Here is a 20610-nt window from a genome sequence, read left to right on the forward strand (position 1 = left end):
GCATTAAGGAAATTTAGTTATTAGGACACCTGGTGCCAGCAAGGTAAGGGCCATGTCCTAAGGGCTTAGATTGAAACTTTGAATCCAATTACCAAGGCTGGTTTCTGGCACCTGAGACCTGACAGCAGGAGCCCACAGTCAGCCTACACGCAGGGGAGAAAAGACTTCAGCATCTCTGGCATTCGGAACTCTGGATCCACTGCCCGGCTTTGACTCCACGCCCCTGCTACACGGCATGTGGTCTCAAAGCTGACATCTTCTCATCAATGAAATGGGAATAAAACATCCGCCTTTGAGGATGAGTGTGAACGATGACAGGCCGATCCTCATCAGTGCTCAGCACAGAGCCTGGTACATAGTAATTATTCTCTCTCTGTTCTACATCCGTGCTCACCCGGGCCATGGACCGAGGGCCTGGCCAGACGAGCTCACCCAGCATGATCCAGAGACCCTGGCTTGTTCTCCACGGTGATAAGCAGTACAGTCCTTCAGCTGCAAAGGGCCAGGAGGCTTATGTTCAAGGTCAGCCCTGAACAGAAGTGCTGGAAAGACTATGTCCCCCACTTTCTTTTTTTTTTTTTTTTTAAGATTTTATTTATTTATTCATGAAGGGGGCGGGGAGCAGAGACACAGGCAGAGGGAGAAGCAGGCTCCATGCTGGGAGCCTGATGTGGGACTTACCTGGGACTCCAGGATCACTCCCCGGGCCAAAGACAGGCGCTTTGGCACCAGGTGCTGAGGCACCCATGGATCCCACCCCACTTTCTTTCTAAAGAAGCCCAAGAGATTTAGGAGGAGGATATCTTAAAGAGTGGTCCCTCCTGCTAAGGAGGCCTCAGTGGTAACAACCCAATTGTCCCTAAGGTTCCCAGGAGGTGAAGAGGTACATGTATCACAGAACATAGATCTTCAAAAGCTTAGAGAGAAGATGACAATGCATCACATAACCAGAGGCCTCCTTAGAAAGCGGGCAGAGCTACAGTGCTGACTCTGAGCGAGGATGTACCAGTCTCAACAGGTGGGCAATTTTGTTCTCCAGGGGAGGCGAGGCAACATCTGGAGATATTTTGGGTTGTCACAACTGAAGGAACATCTTTCCTGCATCTAGTGAATAGACACCAGGGAGGCTGTGCATGGGGCAGTCTCACAAGAAAGGATTGTCTGACCCTGGATCCCGACAGTGACAAAGCTAAGAAACTCTAGGCTCAATAAATCAGGCTTGGATAGATATAGTGGCCATGCATGACATTAAAAGGAAAACACGTCGAGAAGAAGCATGTCTGGGTGCCCGGTATGAAGCACAAGGCTGTCATCCGTCATAACAACAGCAAACCATGACAATAACACAGAGTATTTACGATGGCTCAAACAACATCCTAAACTCTTCACACACAAGTCATGAAATCTTCTAAAATAACGTACGCAATAAGTACTATTATCATCCCTATTTTACAGATGATAAAACTGAGGCACAGCACCTGCCCAAGGTCCGGAATTAAGTAAGCAGCAGATATCAATGAGGCTGCCTGGCTTCAGAGTGCAACTTCACATAGCAAGCCTTTGATAAGTGTTTGATGAGTTAATAGGGAAAAAATGAACTTGACCATAAACAAAAACATGCACCAGATATATAAACAGCACAAAGAGAATAAAATTAGGAACAAACGGACATTGACTTCTCTATTTCTCCAAACTAACCAAGGGGTGAGCGTCCTGTGGTGGGAAAGGAAGCCAGTTGGCATGTAAGGGATTCCACTTGCCAAATTCCGAGAAGAAGGTGTGTATTCCAATGACATACACACAAGGATGTGCCTGAAGACTCTACAGATCGTCCCTGACTTACAGTTTTTCAACTTTACAACGGTGGGAAAGGGACATGCATTCAGGAAAAACTGTATTTTGAATTTTGAACTTGGATCTTTTCCTGGGCTAGTGATACGTGGCACAGTCCTCTCTCAAGATGCTGGACAGGGGTGGTGGCAGCTCGCAGTTGGCCTCAAGGTCATGAGGACAAACAGCTGATACACTTACCACCATTCTGTCCCCCGACAACCACTCTGTTTTTCACTTTCAGTATAGTATTCAATAAATTACAGGAGATATTCAACGTTTTAAGATTTTATTTATTTATTTGACACAGAGAGAGAGAGCATGCACAAGGGGAGGGGGCAGAGGGAGAGGGAGCTCAGTCCCCCAAAGAAGGACTCGATCCCAGGACCCTGGGATCCTGACCTGAGCTGAAGGCTGACGTTTAACCACTGAGCCACTGAAGCGCCCTATTCAACACTTTCTTATAAATGGGCTTTGTGTTAGATGGTTTTGCCCAAATATGAGCATTTGGCACACTTGAAGGTGGACGAGGCTAAGCTATTACTTTCGGTAGGTTAGGGGTATTAAGTGCATTTTCGACTTAAGATGGGCTTATTGGAATGTAACCCCATTGTAAGTTCAGGAAGATCTGTACTACAAGTCATTTTCTTTTCCAAAGACCAAGATTTGTGGCCAAAGTGATAAGTTATTCTGTCTGTCAAAACTTTGTTTTAACTGTAATCTGGCCTGGAAACATAACATAATGGGGAATTTAGAAGTTATTTTAAAAACACCTTTTTATGGCTTGGGTTCTGTGTGTATAAGTGTAGGAGGGAATGGAAATTTCACGAAAAAAAAATCAAAGTACATAGAAAACTCATTTTTCTTAGGACCATCAATAGTCCCAAAACCACTTTGTTAGGGTCAAAACACACATGCAGACACACACAAATCTATTCTGTATAACCGCTTGTTTCTAGTAAGATCACATTTGCGATATGGATATTATTAGAGTTTGTTTAGACAATAACAAATTTATAAGGCATTTGTTTTTAGATACTAGTACAAATGGAACTAGAAATTTCCAAAGGAAAGAATTTATAAACTTGGATTCTGTGTGTTTCGGTGAAGGAGAAAAAATACTTAGAACATAAGAAATATTCACAATAACATTCACAATATGGAAAACAAAGGGTTTTTTTGCCCCTGCTATCAGGGGTAAATACCAAAAGAGTGATTTAAAGAAATCAGGCCAGGGGGTGTCATAGGGAAGGAACACTCAAAACCCACTGGATAGCCTTTTGCCATTAAAAATATGGGGTAGATAGGGCACCTGGGTGGCTCAGTGGCTGAGCGTTTGCCTTCAGCTCAGGGTGTGATCCCAGGGTCCTGGGATCGAGTCCCACATCGGGCTCCCTGCATGGAGCCTGCTTCTCCCTCTGCCTGTGTCTCTGCCTCTCTCTCTGTCTCTCATGGATAAATAAATAAAATCATTTAAAAAAAAAAAGAGTGATGAAAAATGTGGGGTGGTTGCCTCAGTTTCCCCAACTTATATCACCCCCAGCATCTGCTTCCTTGGACGATCCCTCAGCATCTTCACAAACTTCTACAAATAGGGTATGCGACCCAAGTTTTTCTAGGTCTTTCATGTTTCATTCCTTGACTTGGCAATTTTCCTCAAGCTAACAACTCCTTTCAAATCCAGAGATGGAGGGATCTGAAACAGGCAAGGTTTCACAAACGTGGCTGAAGGCAAGGGCCACCATGCTGGGGAGGAGGACAGCTAGGGCTTCCTCCTAGTCTTCCTGGCACCAGACAGGGAGGATGAAAAACCAATTCGAGTTGAGTCAGCCAAGGACGGAGAAGACAAAGAGGTCCCCAAAGGCCCACGGTCAAGGAAGTCAGCCAGCACTGCCCAACATCAACGCCAGGTTCCAGGTGGAGTCCTTTACTCTGAGTTCCACTTCATGTCACAGGTAACCAACATCCTCAGAAAAAAAAAATCAGAGATCTGATGGGAATCCTGACCCTAAACATGAAGAGGCTAAGAGGCCAGGACGGCCCCATCGTGCCCAAACTAAAACCTTGAAGAGGCGCTCTTTCTGCTACGTTGCAAAGGCCTTTCCAAGCTCCAAGTCTTAAGCTCGCAGCTCCATTTGTCACAGAAGCGAATCGGATTTTTCTGCCCCTGGATTTGAATCCAAGAGATTTGGCACAGCATGAACCAGTGAATACTGACATTTTTTCCGGTCCTTAATAAGGTCTTTTTACTTTAATTTCTTCATTTTTCATGAGTGAGGATACTCTTAATTTTGCAGAAGCACTCAGTTATATTATTTATGCCCTTAGAAACAGAAGGCCTGACAAATACCAGCTGGGAACAACACAGTGCCTGCTTTAGAGCCAGCTTCCAATTCTAGAAGGGTTCTCGCTGGGCACTCACGAATGAGAGTATGCCCTGTGCTGTTCTTTGAAGAGCATCTTTGTTTCCTGCTTGCTTTCAAAGGACAGTGGCACACTGCTCCAAAGACTCCCGCCACCACTTCCACATGGGCAGTTTGATGCACTGTGTGGTCGTCTTCTTTTTCTTCCTCCCTTTATAAGGTATAGATATAGAGAGCGCAGGGACATCTGCGTGGCTCAGTGGTTGAGCGTCTGCCTTCGGCTCAGGCCGTGATCCCGGGGTCCTGGGATCGAGTCCCGCTTCGGGCTCCCTGCATGGAGCCTGCTTCTCCCTCGGCCTGTGTCTCTGCCTCCCTCTATGTCTCCCATGAATAATACAATCTTTAAAAAAAGATATATAAAGTGCATAAAGTACGCTTACTGTATATAGATGACTTTGATTACTTTTAAGCCCTCAATCACCACCAACTCGGTCAAGATTTAGACTATTTCCAACCTCCTGGAAGGTTTCTTTGTGCCCCTCACTGGTCAATCTCACCGCCCTCTGTTGGTATCCATTACTCCGATTTTCTTTTCACCACAAATCAATTTTGCCTGCTCTTGAATAAATATAAATGGAATCGTACCGTAGATGCTTTTGTGGCTGGCATCATATGCTCGATAAGAAAAATTGATCAGTGAGTTCAGTGTGGGAATCACATGAAACTCATTTAGTTGGCTAATATCGGTTTATTTCTAACAGCCTTGCTGAGGTATAACTGACACACAATAAATTAGACATATTTGAAGTGTCCACCTTGATTATTGATACATACTCACCATGAAACCATCACCACCATATCATCACCCCAAAAGTTTCTTTGGACCCCTTGGCGACCCTCCCTTCCTCTCAATCCCTTATCCTCTCAAACACTGATAGGACTTCTGTTGTTACAAATCAGCTTACATCTTCTGGAAGCTTCTATGAATGCAATAGCACAGTGTGTCCACTTTTTTCTATAGGTTCTTTCACTCAGCATACTTCTAATGAGGTTCATCCATGTTCCAGCATGTGCCAATAGCTCCTACGTTTTTATTGTGCAGCAGGATTTCTTAGTACGGATAAACTAAGGTTTGTTTATTCATTCACCTGTTGATGGACATTTGGGTTCTTTCCAGTTTATGGCATATAAAGCTGCTATGAACATTCATGGACAAATCTTTGTATGGAGACAAATTTCCTTTCCTCTTGAGTAAATATTGGACCCTACGGTAGGTACGCATATAACTATTTAAGAAACTGCCAAACTCTTTTCCAAAGTCATCTACCACTGTTCATTCCCATTAGGAGTATATGAGGAAACCAGGTCCTCCACATTCCCATCAGGCCTTGGGATGATCAATCTTTTTCATTTTAGCCACTCTACTGGGTGTGGAGTCATATCTCACTGTGGTTTCAATTTGCCAATTTGTATTTCCCTAATGACTAAAGATGTTGAGCATCTTTTCATGAGCTTACTTGCCAACCAGTTATCTTCTTTGATGAAGCATCATTTCAAATCTTTTGCTTGCTCTTGTACTAGGTTGTTTTTTTCCTTACTTTGAGTTCTGGGAGTTCCTTAAGTATCCTGGATACAAGTCTTTTGTCAATTATATGATTTGTAAATATTTTCTCTCAGTCTGTGGCTTGTATTTTCATTCTGTTAAGAGTGTCCTAGAACAGTAGTAGTTTTGATCAAGTCCAATTGGTCAACTTTTTGTTTTATGGATTATGAGTTTGGAGCTGAATCAAAAAAAAAAAAAAAAACCGAGATCCCTGGGTGGCGCAGCAGTTTGGTGCCTGCCTTTGGCCCAGGGCGCGATCCTGGAGACCCGGGATTGAATCCCACATCGGGCTCCCAGTGCATGGAGCCTGCTTCTCCCTCCGCCTGTGTCTCTGCCCCTCTCTCTCTCTCTCTCTCTCTCTCTCTCTCTCTGTGACTATCATAAATAAATAAAAATTTTTTTAAAAAAACCTCTCTGGTTAGTTTTCTCCCTCTTTGGTTAGTTTTTCTCCTTTGTTTTCTTCTACAAGATTTCAAGATTTAGGTTTTTCATTTAAATCTGTAGTCCATTTTGAGTTATTTTCTGTATATTGTGCAAGGTATGGATCCAAGTACATTCTTTTGTGTACCAATATCCAATTGTTCCAGCATTATTTGTTGAAGACTCTCCTTTCTTCACTGAATTACCTTTGCATCTTTGTCCAAAAAAAAAGTTGTTCATCTATTTGTGGGTCTACTTCTGTACTGTATTCTGTTCCACTCTCTATTTATTTATCTTTACACCAATAACATGGTATCTTGATTACTGTGGCTACATAGTAATATAAATATTAGATAGTATAACTCTTGTAGTTTTATTCTTTTTGAAATTGGCTTTCGCTATTCTAGAACCTCTGCATTTTCATAAGGACTTTTAAATCAGTTTGTCAATTTGTGTAAATAGTCTGCTGGGAATTTTATTGGAATTGTGTTATATCTATAGATCAATTTGAGGAGAATGGTTACTTTAACACCGTTGAGTTTCTCAACTCATAAATATGGTATGTTTCTCTACTTTTTAAGTTATTTCTCTCAACATTTTGTAGTTCTAAGTATACAGGTCTTATATCTCTTTATCAGATTTAGCCCTTTGTATTTCATATTTCTCATGCTCTTATCAATGTAATTTTTCTATGGTTCATTGCTATTAAGTAGAAATATGATTGATTCTTTGCATATTGATCTTATATCCAATAACATATCCCTTACCAGACTTTCTACAATTTTCCTGCTTTCAAGTAAAGACATTTTTACTTCTCCTTTTCAATCTGGATGTATTTGATTTCTTTTCACTGCCTGATTCCACCAGTTAGAACTTCCACTAAAATGTAGAATAGAAGTAGGAAGAGAAGTCATCCTTGTCTTTTTCCTGGTCTTTCAAGGACAGCATTCACTCCTTCACCTTTAAGTAGGCTTAGCTCTAGGTTTTTGGTGTAAATGTCTTTTATCAGATTAAAGTAAGTTTCTTTTTATTCCTACTTCGCTGAGAGTTTTTATCAGGAACCGAGGTCAGGTTTTGTCAAAACTTTTCTGCATGTAGTGAGATAATCATATGGTGTTTGGGGTTTTTGTTTGTTTGATAATATGATGAAACACATTGATTCATTTTATTTTTTTTTTAATTTTTATTTATGATAGTTACAGAGAGAGAGAGAGAGAGGCAGAGACACAGGCAGAGGGAGAAGCAGGCTCCATGCACCGGCAGCCTGACATGGGATTCGATCCCGGGTCTCCAGGATCGCGCCCTAGGCCAAAGACAGGCGCTAAACCGCTGCGCCACCCAGGGATCCCCATTGATTCATTTTAAATGTTAAACCAACCTATTTTCCTGGAATAAAACCCACTTATCTATGACATATTAGCACTTCTGTAAGGTTGAATTTAATTTGCTAAAATTATATTTAGAATTTTTGTATCTATGTTCCTGACAGATAACTACTTACAGTTTTCTTGTAGTATCTTTACTTAGCTTTGGTATATAACACTCTCACAAGGAGTTGGGAAGTTTCCTTCCTCTCCAATTTTCTGGAAAAGATTGTATAAAATTAGCATTTTGGCTTCCTTAAATGTTTGTAGGAATTTACCAATGAAGACATCATGACCCGGCATTTTCCTTGTAGGAAGGCTTTTAACTACAAATACCATTCATTTAATCAATGCAGAAATATCCTTTTGATCGAATTCTTTTTGAGGGAGCTTTGGTAATTTGTATCTTTCAAATTTTATCTTTTTCATCTAAGTTGTTGAATACATAGAAATAAACGTATTCATAACATTTCCTTATTCTTCTATTACCATCTACAGAATCTGTAGTGATGTCACCACTCTGTGTCTCCAGAGAATTGTAATTTGTGTCTTCCTTCCTTTTTTCCCCCTCATGAACACTCTGGTTCAAGAGTTATCCATTTTATTGATCTTGTCCGTGAACTAGCTTTTGGGTTAAATGGATTTCTCCAAAGTTTTTGTTTCTATTTTATAGATTTCTGCTTTGACCTTTATTAGTTCCTTTCTTCTTAGAGTTTAATTGAGTTTAATTTAATCTTTTTCTAGTTGTTATAGCAGAAGCTAAGGTCGTTGATTTGAGGTCTTTTTATCTTTAAGGTATTTAGTTACATAAATTCCTTTTAAGTGCTGTGTTAGCAGCATTCCACAATTTCTGATATTTCATGTTTTCAATTTCATTCAGGTCAAATACTTTCTAATTTCCCCTTCATTTCTTATTTGACTCATGGATCATTTAGATTTTTTTATTTCCAAACTTGGGGGAATCTTCTAGATATCTTTCCATTATTGATTTCTAATTGAATCCCACTGTGATCAGAGAACAAACTGACTTGAATCTTGTTATGTTGAGATTTGTTTTATGGTCCAAAATATGACCTATCTTGGTAAGAGTTCATCATGCACCTGAAAAAAATGTATATCTGATTTTGTTTGAAGGATGTTCTACAAATGTCACTAGATCAAGCTGGTTGAAAGTCATGGCCAAGTCTTTAACATTCTCACTGATTTCTCTGTTCATGTGTGCTATCAATATTAGAAGGGCATACCAAAATCTCTCTTTTTTTTTTAAAGATTTTATTTATTTATTAATGAGAGACAGAGAGAGAGCGAGAGAGAGAGAGGCAGAGACACAGGCAGAGGGAGAAGCAGGCTCCATGCCAGGAGCCCGATGCGGGACTCGATCCTGGGACTCCAGGACCACTCCCTGGACCATAGGCAGGTGCTAAAACACTGAGCCACCCAGGGATCCCCCAAAATCTCTAACTATACTCATGGATTCGTCTGTTTCTTCTTGTAGTTACATCAGATTTGCTTCAGTAATTTGAAGCTCTATTATTAGGTGCATTAATGTTTAGGATTATTATGTCCTCTTGATAAATTGACTCCTTTTGTTAAGAAAGGACCCTCTTTATCCTTGGCAATATTTTTTGCTCCAAAATCTACTTTATCTCATGGTAACAAGGTCCGTCCAGGTATCTTTTGACTAGTGTTAATATGGCCTATCTTTTTCCATCCTTTTAACCTATGTGTGTCTTTATGTTTAAATGTGTTTCTTGTGGACAGTACACAGTTGTGTGTCTTGTTTTATATCCAATCATCAATCTCTGCCTTTGAGTTGTTTTTGTGAATTTTAATATAATCATATTTAAGTCTACCAACTTGCTGTTTATTTTCTAGTTGTCCCATCTGTTCTGATTCCTTTTTCTTTTTCTTCTTTTGAATTATTTGAAAATAATAATAATAAATTCTATTGTTTCTCTTTTTTTGACTGGCGGCTAAAGTATTCTGTTTTGTTACTTTAATGGTTGTTTTAGGGTTTATAGTAGACATCTTTAACTCATCAGTCTGCCTTCAAGTAATATGATGCAATTTTAATGTATTATAAGAACCTTATAATCCTGGATTTCCATTTATCCTCTTCTGGTATTAACACTTTACTTATACATACACTCCCTGACTCATTATTTTTTTATTTAAAGAGTCAACCTTCAAAAGATATTTAAATAATTTTTAAACTATATATATTTATTCAAATTCTGGATGGGCCTCTCTTGGGGCACCTGTATGGCTCAGTCAGTTAAGCATCCAACTATTTATTTTGGCTCAGGTCATGATTTCAGGGTCTGAGATCAAGCCCCACATGGGGCTCCACACTCAGTGAAGAGTCTGCCTCTCTCACTCTCCCCTCCCTTCTCCCCCTTTTGTGTGTGCATTCTCTCTCTCTGAAATAAATAAATCTTTGGGACACTTAGGTCACTCAGTGGTTGAGCATCTTCCTTTGGCTCAGGCGATGATCCTGGGGTCCTGGGATTGAGTCCCACATTGGGCTTCCCCAAAGAAAGCCTACTTCTCCCTTTGCCTGTGTCTCTGCCTCTCTCTGTGTGTCTCTCGTGAATAAATACATTTTTTAAAAAATCTAAAAAATAAAATAAATCTTTAAAACTTTATATAATTATCTATGTAGTTATCATTTCCAGTGCACTGAATTCCTTTGTGGAGATCAAATATCACCTGATACCATTTTCGTTCTGCCTAAAGAACTTCTTGTAACAATTCTAGTGGTGCACACATTAGTACAGCATCTGTATTTCTGGAAAAAAATGTCTTTACCTTTATTTTTGAAAGACATTTTTTCTAAGTGGAGAATTCTAGATTGACAGTTTTATTCTTTCAGTGCTTTAAAGATGTTGTTTCCCTCACAGGAGTGGCAGGAGGTAAGGAATCTGCTGTCTCTTGATCTTTGTTTCTATGTGTATAACATGTCTCTAAGGGCTTTTGAATTTTTTCTCTTTATTACTAGTTTTGAACAACTTGATTATGGTGTGACTTGGTGCTATTCATGTTTCTAGTGCTTGGGGTTCATTGATATTCCTAAGTTCATATTTTTCATCAAATTTGAAACATTTTCTAATCTTTTAAAAAAATTTTAAAAATTTATTCATTAGAGACAGAGAGAGAGAGAGAGAAAAAGAGAGAGAGAAAGAGAAGCAGAAACACAAGCAGAGGGAGAAGCAGGCTCCATGCAGGGAGCCCAATGTGGGACTTGATCCTGGGTCTCCAGGATCATGGCCTGAGCCGAAGGCAGATGTCCAATCTCTGAGCCACCCAGGTGTCCCAACATTTCTAATTAAAATATATATATATTTTATGTCACTCCCTTCCACCTCTTCTCCTTTAGTATTCTAATTACATGCATGTAAGCCCACTTGAAGTTGTCCCAGGGCTCATGGATGTTCTGTGTATTTTTAAAAATTGTTTCTCATTCTGTGTTTTGTTTCAGAAAGTTTCTAGTGTTACAGCTTCAAGTTCATTTTTATCTTTTCTTCTACACTGTCAGATCTGCCATTAATCCCATCCAGCGTATTTTTCATTTCAGACTTTGTCATTTTCAACTTGAGAAGTTCGATAAGGATTTTTAATATCTTCCATGGTTCTATTTCACTTCATGAATCTGTGAAATACTATCTCAATATCCTTTTAATGTTTTTATTAGCTTTTAATAGCTTTTTTTTTCAAATTCTAAAATCTGGGTCAGTTCTGAGTTGGTTTCAATTGATTGTTGTCTTCTTTATGAAGAACAGGGGTATTTTTCTGCTCCTGTGAGTGCCTAGTAATCATTGACCAAATGTCAGGCATCTTGAATTGTACCTTTCTGAGTGCTAGATATTTTTATGTTCCTATATTCATGAACTTTGTGCTAGAATTTAAGTTACTTAGCAACGGTTTGATCCTTTCCTGTAGTACTTTTATGATTTGTTAGTTAGGTCCAGAGTAATGCACACTCTAGGGTCAATTATCCCCCCAGGACCATGGCAAGAGTTTCCTGAATATTCTCTCCAGTGTCCCTTGGATTGTGAGCTTTTAGAGTCTGGCTGCTAGGAGGAGTCACTATTTCTGGTGCTGCATGAGTGCTGGATAGTGTTCCTTTCAATTCTTTCATAGTTCTTTCTCCATCTTGGGCTGTTGCATCACAGGCATGTGCTCATCAGTCCTGTGCTGCATCCTGATGAGAATCCATGTGGGCCTCCTGTATCTTCTCTCCGTGTTGCTCGACTCTCTGATACTCTGTCCTGCAGAGTCTTGCCACCATGCTGTCATTGGACTCTCAAGCTCCTCAAATCAAGGAGTCCAACAGGCTCTGCCTGGATTCCCATTTCCACTTCACTCCAAGGGTAGGAAACTTTCTCAAGCTGGGAAAATTTTAGGGTTTAACTCATGTGCTTCCCATCTCTGAGAAACCATTGTCTTATGCTGACCAATATCTATAGTTTGAAAACCATTGCTTCATATATGTTGTCTGGTCATGTTTGGTTTGGGTTGTTTTGGGGAGCAGGTAGTAAAACTAGTCCCTGTTGCTCTTTCTTGGACGGTTTGCTCTTGTTCTAGACGGGAGGGTAAATCCACTCCATTTTGGCTGGAATCAGTTTATTTTTTAATTTTGTTTAGTGTTATCTTGTATCCATTCTATTGTTGATAGACTTTTGCATTATTTCAAATTTTGAGTAGTTGTAAATGACACTGCTTAGAACATTTTTATGCATATTTTGGTGGATACATGCACCCATATTCCCTTGGGCAAATACTTAGGAGTACAATAGTCAGGTCACTGAATAGGCATATGTTTAGCTTTAAGAGATGCCAAACAGTTTCCAGAGGGGTCCACTATTTTAGACTCCCAACATCAATGAACAGAAATTCCAGTTGCTCCACATCCTCATCAGCACTTGGTACTGTTGGTGTTTTTCATTTGAAGCTATTCTGGTAGTATCTCATTTTAATTTGTATTTCCCTAAGGACTAATGATTTTGATTGAGCACCTCTTCATATGCTTATTGGTCATAAGAATACCCTCTTATGTGAACTGTGTATTCAAGTCGTTGGTCCATTTTCAAACTGGAATGCTTGAATTTCTTAATGATCAGTAGGGGTTTTTTTAAATATGTATTCTCAACATTAATCTTTGGTCAAATGTATTATTGTGCATATTCTCACTGTTTATGGCTTATCTTTCCACTCCTTTCCTAATGATATATTTTGATAAGCAAAAGTTATTGATTTCAATGTAGTCTAATTCTTTTGATGTCTTGTTTAAGAAATTCCTCCCCACCTCAAATCATGAAGATAGTTTCATATATTTTCATCTAAAAGCATTACAGTTTTTTTCTTCCTTCTTCTTGAATATAGCAGCAATGATATGAGAACTTTTATGTAGCCTAAAAACTTCTTTTTGCCCTTCTATTGGCATTCTGTTCAATATCCAACTGTATGACACTGCAACAGGCAATTTGAGATCATTGGCTGCACATCCTACTGTACTAATCAGAGGGCCCTACACCCGTGACAAGGTCTCCTGCTGTTCACATTGTGACTTGTTAATCAGTTAGCAAAACAAATATTTTTCTTCACCCTTACTTCATTCTGTAGTGTCTCCATTCTTTTTGTTTGAGAGTTTCTATAAATAACAGGTTGAAGAGCACTTTTCTTTGGCTGGGGGCCCAAGGAGTGAGTTTTTATTTCCTTCTTCTAGTTTTGCATTGTTTTCTAAATTCTTTATAATACATATGCTACTTTTAATTTAAAAGTAAACGTTAAAAAGACATTATACAGTTGTGATTAAAGTCTACATGTTTTTTCATTTGTAGGAATAAAATATGACATTTCACAGCTCTTTCCTAAACAGCTTGTGTTGACCATATACATTATGACCTATCAAAGCAACCTGCATAGTCAATGTCCGTTGAGCAGACACAGTAGAATAGTTTTATTAATGTAAAAGCTTTCTACCATCTACATAGTTTTGTTATTAATAACGGACGGTTTTTATTAAAGTCTTGGTCAAGTTTATTTTCCTGGTCCCAGTTTTAGCTTATCTGCAAATGAAGCCACAGAAAGTTTTAAAAATATAATCATTTGCCAAGTGTCACTGAAAACAACTAAGAACAGAGGTTGAGCCATCCCTTGTAATCATGTCCTTGTTGCAGGAGCAAGAGGAAGACATCTGCAGAGAAATATCTGAAAAGAGCTACTCACACTCTGCACCACAGTCTCCTTTTCCTGCACCAGGGACGAGTTATACAGAGATGCATCCAGTCACCAAAACTGCATTTAGAAAAGCATAGTTTACTTGACAGCATTTACAAATTATGTCTTTTCCTCAGAATAACTTACACTGCAGAAATGCTTCCATATGCTAAAGTTGGACATGCTATTGTAATGAAAAAGAAAAAGAGGCGACTTTTGGTGGATAGTTTTCATATACAACTAAACAGCAATATGCACAAATTAGTAATGCCGTCCCTTAAGAATTTACCATAAATGGTTTTCTAATTCTTTCTGCTGCTCTCTGCTACAAATTGGGAATGGATTTTGTCAGGAAACAATAGGTCAGCAGGAATTCAATTATGATTTATCGAAGCAATGAGACCAATTTGATAGCAATCATAATTCTATGTTTTAATTTAAAAAAAATAGACTTTTTTCTTAAATCATTTGTGTTCCTTAAAGTTCCAGGAGGAAACACTTCCAACTTTAAATTCCAAAACACATATACTTGCAGTTAACTCCTCTCTATCAGACATCACAGTGGTGGTCTCCAAACTGTGGGCCATGGGCCAAATCCAGCCAACCACCTGTTTTTGTAAATAAAGTTTTATTGGAATACAATCATGCACATTCATTTACCTATTGTCTAGGGCTGCCTTTGTGCTACAAAAGCACAGTTGAGTCGTTATAACAGAAACTTTGTAACCCAGAAAGCCTAAAATATTCACAGCTGGTCCTTTTTTAGAAACAAAAACAAAAACAAAAACAAAAGATCTCTAACCTCTGTTTTAGCAAATACCTATTTCTTATGTTGCAGAAATAAATGGATGCTACTATTGTTAGTACTGCTGTCAGGATTCTTAGGATATTAGCAGGCAGGATGACAGCCACAGATCCACAAGGCTCTAATAAAACAGCAAGAAGAAATTCAACACCCAAGAGAGCATTGAATCCTTTTTCTATAGGGTGAATGACAATAACCCTGGCAGCCAAAATGCATATGATTATATTTGAGAACTGTCCTAAAGTGTATGTTCTACAAGTAAATTAATCTATACATGATTTTGCAAAAAATAATAATAATAATTATCTACTGCAAAGTTCTCAACAATATTTTGAGGAGGTATCATATGTCAAGATAGGATACTTTTTGCTCAATTTTAAAATTCAGCATTCCAGGGGTGCCTGGGTGGCTCTGTCCATTAAGTGTCTGCCTTCAGCTCAGGATTCTGGGATCATGATCTCGGACGGAGCCCTGCATCAGGCTCCCTGCTCGGCGGGGAGTCTGCTTCTTCCTCTCTCTCTCCGCCCCTGCCCCGTTTGTGCTCTCTCTCAAATAAATAAATAAAATCCTTAAAAATAAGTAAACAAAATAAAATGTAACATTCCAAAGTAACTCAGAAAGCCTTTTGTTTTTTTCCATTTCTCAGAACAAACACTTTAAGAAAGATGAAGGCAATACCTATTTGTGAACCTTTTGTTCGGGCTGTATATGTCAGTCATCAGGCTAACCTGAAAAACTAAGCGAAATAGCAAAGTAAATTGATCATATGTAAAATATTTTCATCTATGATGGTCTATTTGAGCAACTAGAATGAAATACTGGAAAATTGATTCAACTATTAGGATTAATAATCCTGATACTTTTAAGCTTTAATAAATAATATAACTTAATAATGAAAAGACAGCTGTCTTAGTCTATGCCAGCTGCTCTAACAAAAATACCATAAATAGGGTGAGGGGGCAATTATGTCAATATAAAAAATGTAAATAAATACATTTCTTTTTCACAGTTCTGGAAGCTGGGATGTCGAGATTAAGGGACTGGCAGGTTTAGTGTCTAGGAGAGCCCATTTCCTGGTTAGTAGACAGCAGGCTCCTCACTGTATCTTCACCTAGCAGAGGGGGCCAGAGACCTCTTTGAGATCTCTTTCATAAGAACAATAATCCCCTCATGGCCAAATCACTTCCCAAATGCCCCACCTCCAAATACCATCACATTGGGAATTAAGGTTCAACATATAAATTCAGTCTATTGGGGATCCCTGGGTGGCTCAGCGGTTTGGCGCCTTCCTTTGGCCCAGGGCATGATCCTGGAGACCCGGGACGGAGTCCCACATCAGGCTCCTGGCATGGAGCCTGCTTCTCCCTCTGCCTGTGTCTCTGCCTCTCTGTCTCTGTATCTTTCATGAATAAATAAATAAAATCTTTTAAAAAAAATTCAGTCTATCACATTTTACCCTCGTCCCCAAAATTCATGTCCTTGTATGCAAAATATACTCATTCCATCCAAATGGCCCCCAAATTCTTAGCTGGTTCTAGCATCAACTTTAAAGGCCAGATCCAACGTCCCATCTGAATATCACCTAAATCAGTTACGGGTGAGGCACAGGTATGATTTGTCCTGGGGCAATCTGCTCTCCAACTGTGAATCTATGAAGTCAGACATGTTACGTGCTCCTGAAACACAATGGTAAGAAAGGCACAGGACAGGCATTCCCATACCAGATGGGAGGAGTGGAAAGGAGGAGTGACAAGTCCCAAACAAGGAGTGACAAGACCGAAGGGGGCATATTTCATTAGACCTTAAGGCTCAAAAGAGTCCTCTTTGGCTCGATGCTCCACTCTTCAGACTCAATGGGACAGTGCTCCTGGCCTGCAGCTTTGTGAGGCAAGGTTGAGGTACCAAGGCTCCTGGCTGCCCTGCCCCCACAGCTTTTGGGCAGCCCTGTCCCCACTGTGACTTAGGGCCTGGGATCATGGCTCTTTTGGGAGGCCTCCATGCCCCTGCAGCTCGTTGGGCACCTCAGCTGGTTGCTGGAGCAGCACCTGGAGCAGCCGAAAGGGAGAGGGCTGGGCGTGGAGACCGCCAAGTGAGGTGGTAGGTACATGGAGAGTCAGGCACAAGCAACCCTCTCTTCACATTCTTCCACAGTCTTGGAAAATATCTCATGGCTTCTGTGAGCTGGCTGGCTACTCTTATTAATACCCACCCCCCCCCCCATTTGCTTCGACGTGGATGGAACTGGAGGGGATTATACTGAATGAAGTAAGTCAATCAGAGAAGGACAACCATCATATGGTCTCACCCATATGGGGACTATAAGAAATACTGAAAGGGATTATAAGGGAAAGTAGGGGAACTGAGTAGGAAAAATTAGAGAAGCAGACAAACCATGAGAGACTCCTAACTCTGGGAAATGAACAAAGGGTTGCAGAAGTGGAGGTGGGCGGAGGGTTGGGGTAACGGGATGACGGGCACTGAGGAGGGCATGTGATGGGATGAGCGCTGGGTGTTATACTATATGTTGGTAAATCGAACTTCACTATAAACAAAACAAAAACAAAACAAAAATGGCCTCTGGGCCACACCCTTAGTGCTGTCTCCTGAAGACTTTCTCATTCTCTTCAATACTAATAAACTGAGAATGTTCCAGATCTTGAAGTTTTGTGCTCTCTTCCTTTCCAATGAACAATTCCAGCTTCAAGTTGTTTCTCTTTTCTCACATTTTACTGCAAGCAGGTGAGAGAAACCAGGCCACTCCTTCCATACTTTGCTTAGAAATTGCTTCAGCTAAATATCTCATTTCATCGCTTGCAAGCCCTACCTTCCACAAAGCACTGGGACATGAACACAATTCAGCCAAAGGTTTTTTTTTTTTTTTTTTTTTTTGCCATTTTTTAACCAGCATGGCCTGTCCTGAAGTTTCCCACAACATGTTCTTCATTTCCGTCTGAGACTCCTTCGCCGTCCACAGTCCAGCACTTTTCTGTTCGGGATCACTGTTCTCTGAGCAGACTGAGGCTTTCTCTACAGCTCTCTTCTTCCCTTTCTGAGCTTGTACCAGAAACGCCTTGAGAAGTCCACTTGTGGCAACACAGGCTCCTTCTAGCACGCACCTCCACGGCCATCCGGTCCCTGCCCGCCACCCAGTTCCAAAGCCACCTCCACCATTTTACCCATTTCTCAAAGCAGCACCCCCACTTCTCGCTGCCCATTTTTGCCAGAGTCAATTTGAGCTGTTAAAAGCAAGTACCATTGACTGGGTGACTTATAAACAACAGAAATTTATTTCTCACAGTTCTGGAGGCTGGAAAACCAAGACTCCTTCTGGGTAGCAGACTTCTTCTCATCATATCTTTACAGGGCAGGCAGCAAGATCTCTCCTAACTCTAATAAGGGCACTCATCCCATTCATCAGGGCTTTCCTCCCATGACCTGAGCACCTGCCAAGTCTCCACCTGCAGATATCACCATATTGGACATTAGGTTTGAACCTATGAATTTAGGGGGAGACACAAACTTTCAATCTATAGTAGTTGTCCTCTCTGATTTCTTGAAATTATGAACGCGGATAATGCAGCAAAGGGAGAGAGATATAACTTTCCAAGTGACTCTAACAAAATGATGCTTAGACTTTGGCCAGTTTTTCTATCCATTCATCCATTCATTCATCATTCATTCATTCATTCATTCAGTTGGTCACTTCACAAGTATTTTATTGGGCACCTACACCATGCCAGGCTGTATTCCGGGAGCTGGGAAGGTGGCAGTGTCACGGAGCTGACATCCTAGTGGGGATACAGTACAATACAGGTCCTATCCGGCCCGGAAAAACAAAGCTAGAAGATAAGCCACAGTCCTACAAGAAGTTAAATGGTTCAGACAAGAACCTTAAGAACTTCACAAGAAGGGTCACATCCAGGCCAATCCTTGCACATACTCTCTGGTCTGCTCCCTTCTCTCCTGGGCTTTCCCTATGAAATGCCTCTCTTGGGAAAGGTTCCAAGCCACCCAGCCACACTCAGATACAAATCCTTGACCTACCATTCCTTTCAGAAGTGTCTGCATTTTATGACATGTAGACAGGAGGGGTTCCTAGGCAGCAGAAAGGGGTTTGGAGGACCTTCTCGGAGTCATCTCATGCATCTGTTTCTAAGGAAGCGTTTATCATGCACCTGTGCTGGTGCAGGACAGTGGTCGGCCTGTCTAGGTAGCAGCAAATAGCTTATTTGCTATAAAACACAGAGCCCTGAAGGGAAGTATGCTTGACACTGTCCGTTTGTCCCCCCAGATACTCTGTCCACCCTTCTCCATCCAGCCCTGCTGCCTAGGAGGCTGGCCTCTGAGGACTGCACTGAGGGACTTTTGTCTTCTTTTGGTTGGGCTCAGCTAATGGGAGTCCCCAACTGGAAATGGAGGAGGAGGGGAAAGAGAGGGCCAGGTCCTTATTTCCCTGCCCCCTCCATGCCCAGCTGCTGGTTGCCAGGGGCTACGTCCTTCTATCCAAGATCACGGCTCCCTATCAGGGCTCCTCTTGCACAGCTACAGCCTCAGCTTTACCTAGAGCTCTCTCCCTAATCATCAGTACCCATTGCCCCAAAAGGTGCCCCTAGAGAGGGTAAAAGCTCCATGCTGGTGCTCCACCCCTCCCTAGGTGGGCAGTCTCCTCACTGACCTCTCCCTCAAGGTCCCATTCTACAGGACACAGCCAGCAACACCAGCGACGCCCTCAGATCACACACTGACTTTGGGCACCAGCTCCAAGGTCTTAGGAGGGACAGGAGGACTAGGGAACATTCTATAAAGATTAGCGATGCTTCCTCTCAAGATTAGCGGTAGCGGTGACTCCGCTCCAAACAGAACCAAAGTCAGGGCAATGACTGGAGTGCCCCCGGCCCCTTTGCAGAGAAGCGAGAAGCTTCTGAACCACCAATGGCTTACCTTTCTGTGCTCAGTGGAGGGCTGTGGGCAGACGAGCTGCAATCCAAGCAGCAGGAGGGAACCCAGGACACTGAGAAGGAAAAAGAGCAACAGGCAGGGCCATGAGTACGGTCCAGGCAGCAGCATCCGGAGGCAGCAGCTCCACCTCATCACCAGAGGGGAGAGAACAGTCCAACCCCCGCCCCGGGATGTGACCCAGGGCAGGTGCCAAGGGCCAGCCTCAAGGCAGCACAGGGCTGTGGCCCTGGCCAAGGCATGGGGCAGATCTATCACTTACCAGCGGGGTTTCCAGGTCAGGATATTTAACCTCATGAGCCTCAGTCTCCTCCCCTGTATGATGGGGCCAAGGACGAGCTGGCTTAGAGGTTTGGGGAGGACTGACACAGAGAAAGTGCTAGAGCATGCTTGGCCCTAGTGGAGTGGGGAAGGTCAGGCTACAAGTAGGGCTCTGAGCCTGGCCAGGGAAGCTCTCTCCTACATCCCATGCTTCTCTTGGAGCCTTCCCTCTGCCCATTCTTGGCCTTTTAGTGTCACATATGTTCTCTATGGGCGGGATTAGCTGTGTTAAGCCCTACTGTCACCAGCCCTGATTAGGGCTTGTCATCAAATAAAGGGAAGGTGTGGAATGGGAGCCAGCTGGCCCTGACACAGCAGGGTCTGCTGGGAGAGACGAAGCTTTGGATTCAAACACATTGAGGCTAGAATCCCAGCTCCACCATTGCCATCCGGGTGATCCGGGCAAGTTAATGTCTCTGACTCTCAATGTTCTCACCTTCTGTAAGGATCACTGAAGGTTGCAGCAGTGAAAACACCCACACAGCTAATTAGTCAGAAGAGCCATAAATGTTGTCAATTAACTAAAAGGCTCAAAGTCCCTTGACCTGAAGTCATCAATGCCATTGTTTTAAGATCCCTGCAAAAACGCCCCTTGTCCTACTTGGTTGTCTTTTGGATCCTTTTTTAGGGCTTAACCCCGAGGACTGAAGACTCCCTGGGATTTTCACCCTTTTTGAGGTTTCCAACACAATTGTGAGATGTGAAACACTGCTCCAGTCCAAGCAAAAC

The 20610-nt window shown here is 41.5% G+C and overlaps 1 protein-coding gene across 3 annotated transcripts in view; it reads right to left on the reverse strand.

Moving 5' to 3' along the window:
- The window catches only part of THSD4 (thrombospondin type 1 domain containing 4), a 582162-nt gene that overhangs the window by 527586 nt on the left and 33966 nt on the right, over positions 1-20610 (reverse strand). For all 3 annotated transcript variants that reach the window (XM_041743611.1, XM_041743613.1, XM_041743612.1), the window contains exon 3: positions 19546-19615. In XM_041743611.1, the coding sequence (XP_041599545.1) occupies positions 19546-19615 (70 nt within the window). The remainder of the gene's footprint in view (positions 1-19545; positions 19616-20610) is intronic.

Source organism: Vulpes lagopus, chromosome 2, assembly GCF_018345385.1.
Source record: "Vulpes lagopus strain Blue_001 chromosome 2, ASM1834538v1, whole genome shotgun sequence".
In the NCBI taxonomy this organism is placed as follows: domain Eukaryota; kingdom Metazoa; phylum Chordata; class Mammalia; order Carnivora; family Canidae; genus Vulpes; species Vulpes lagopus.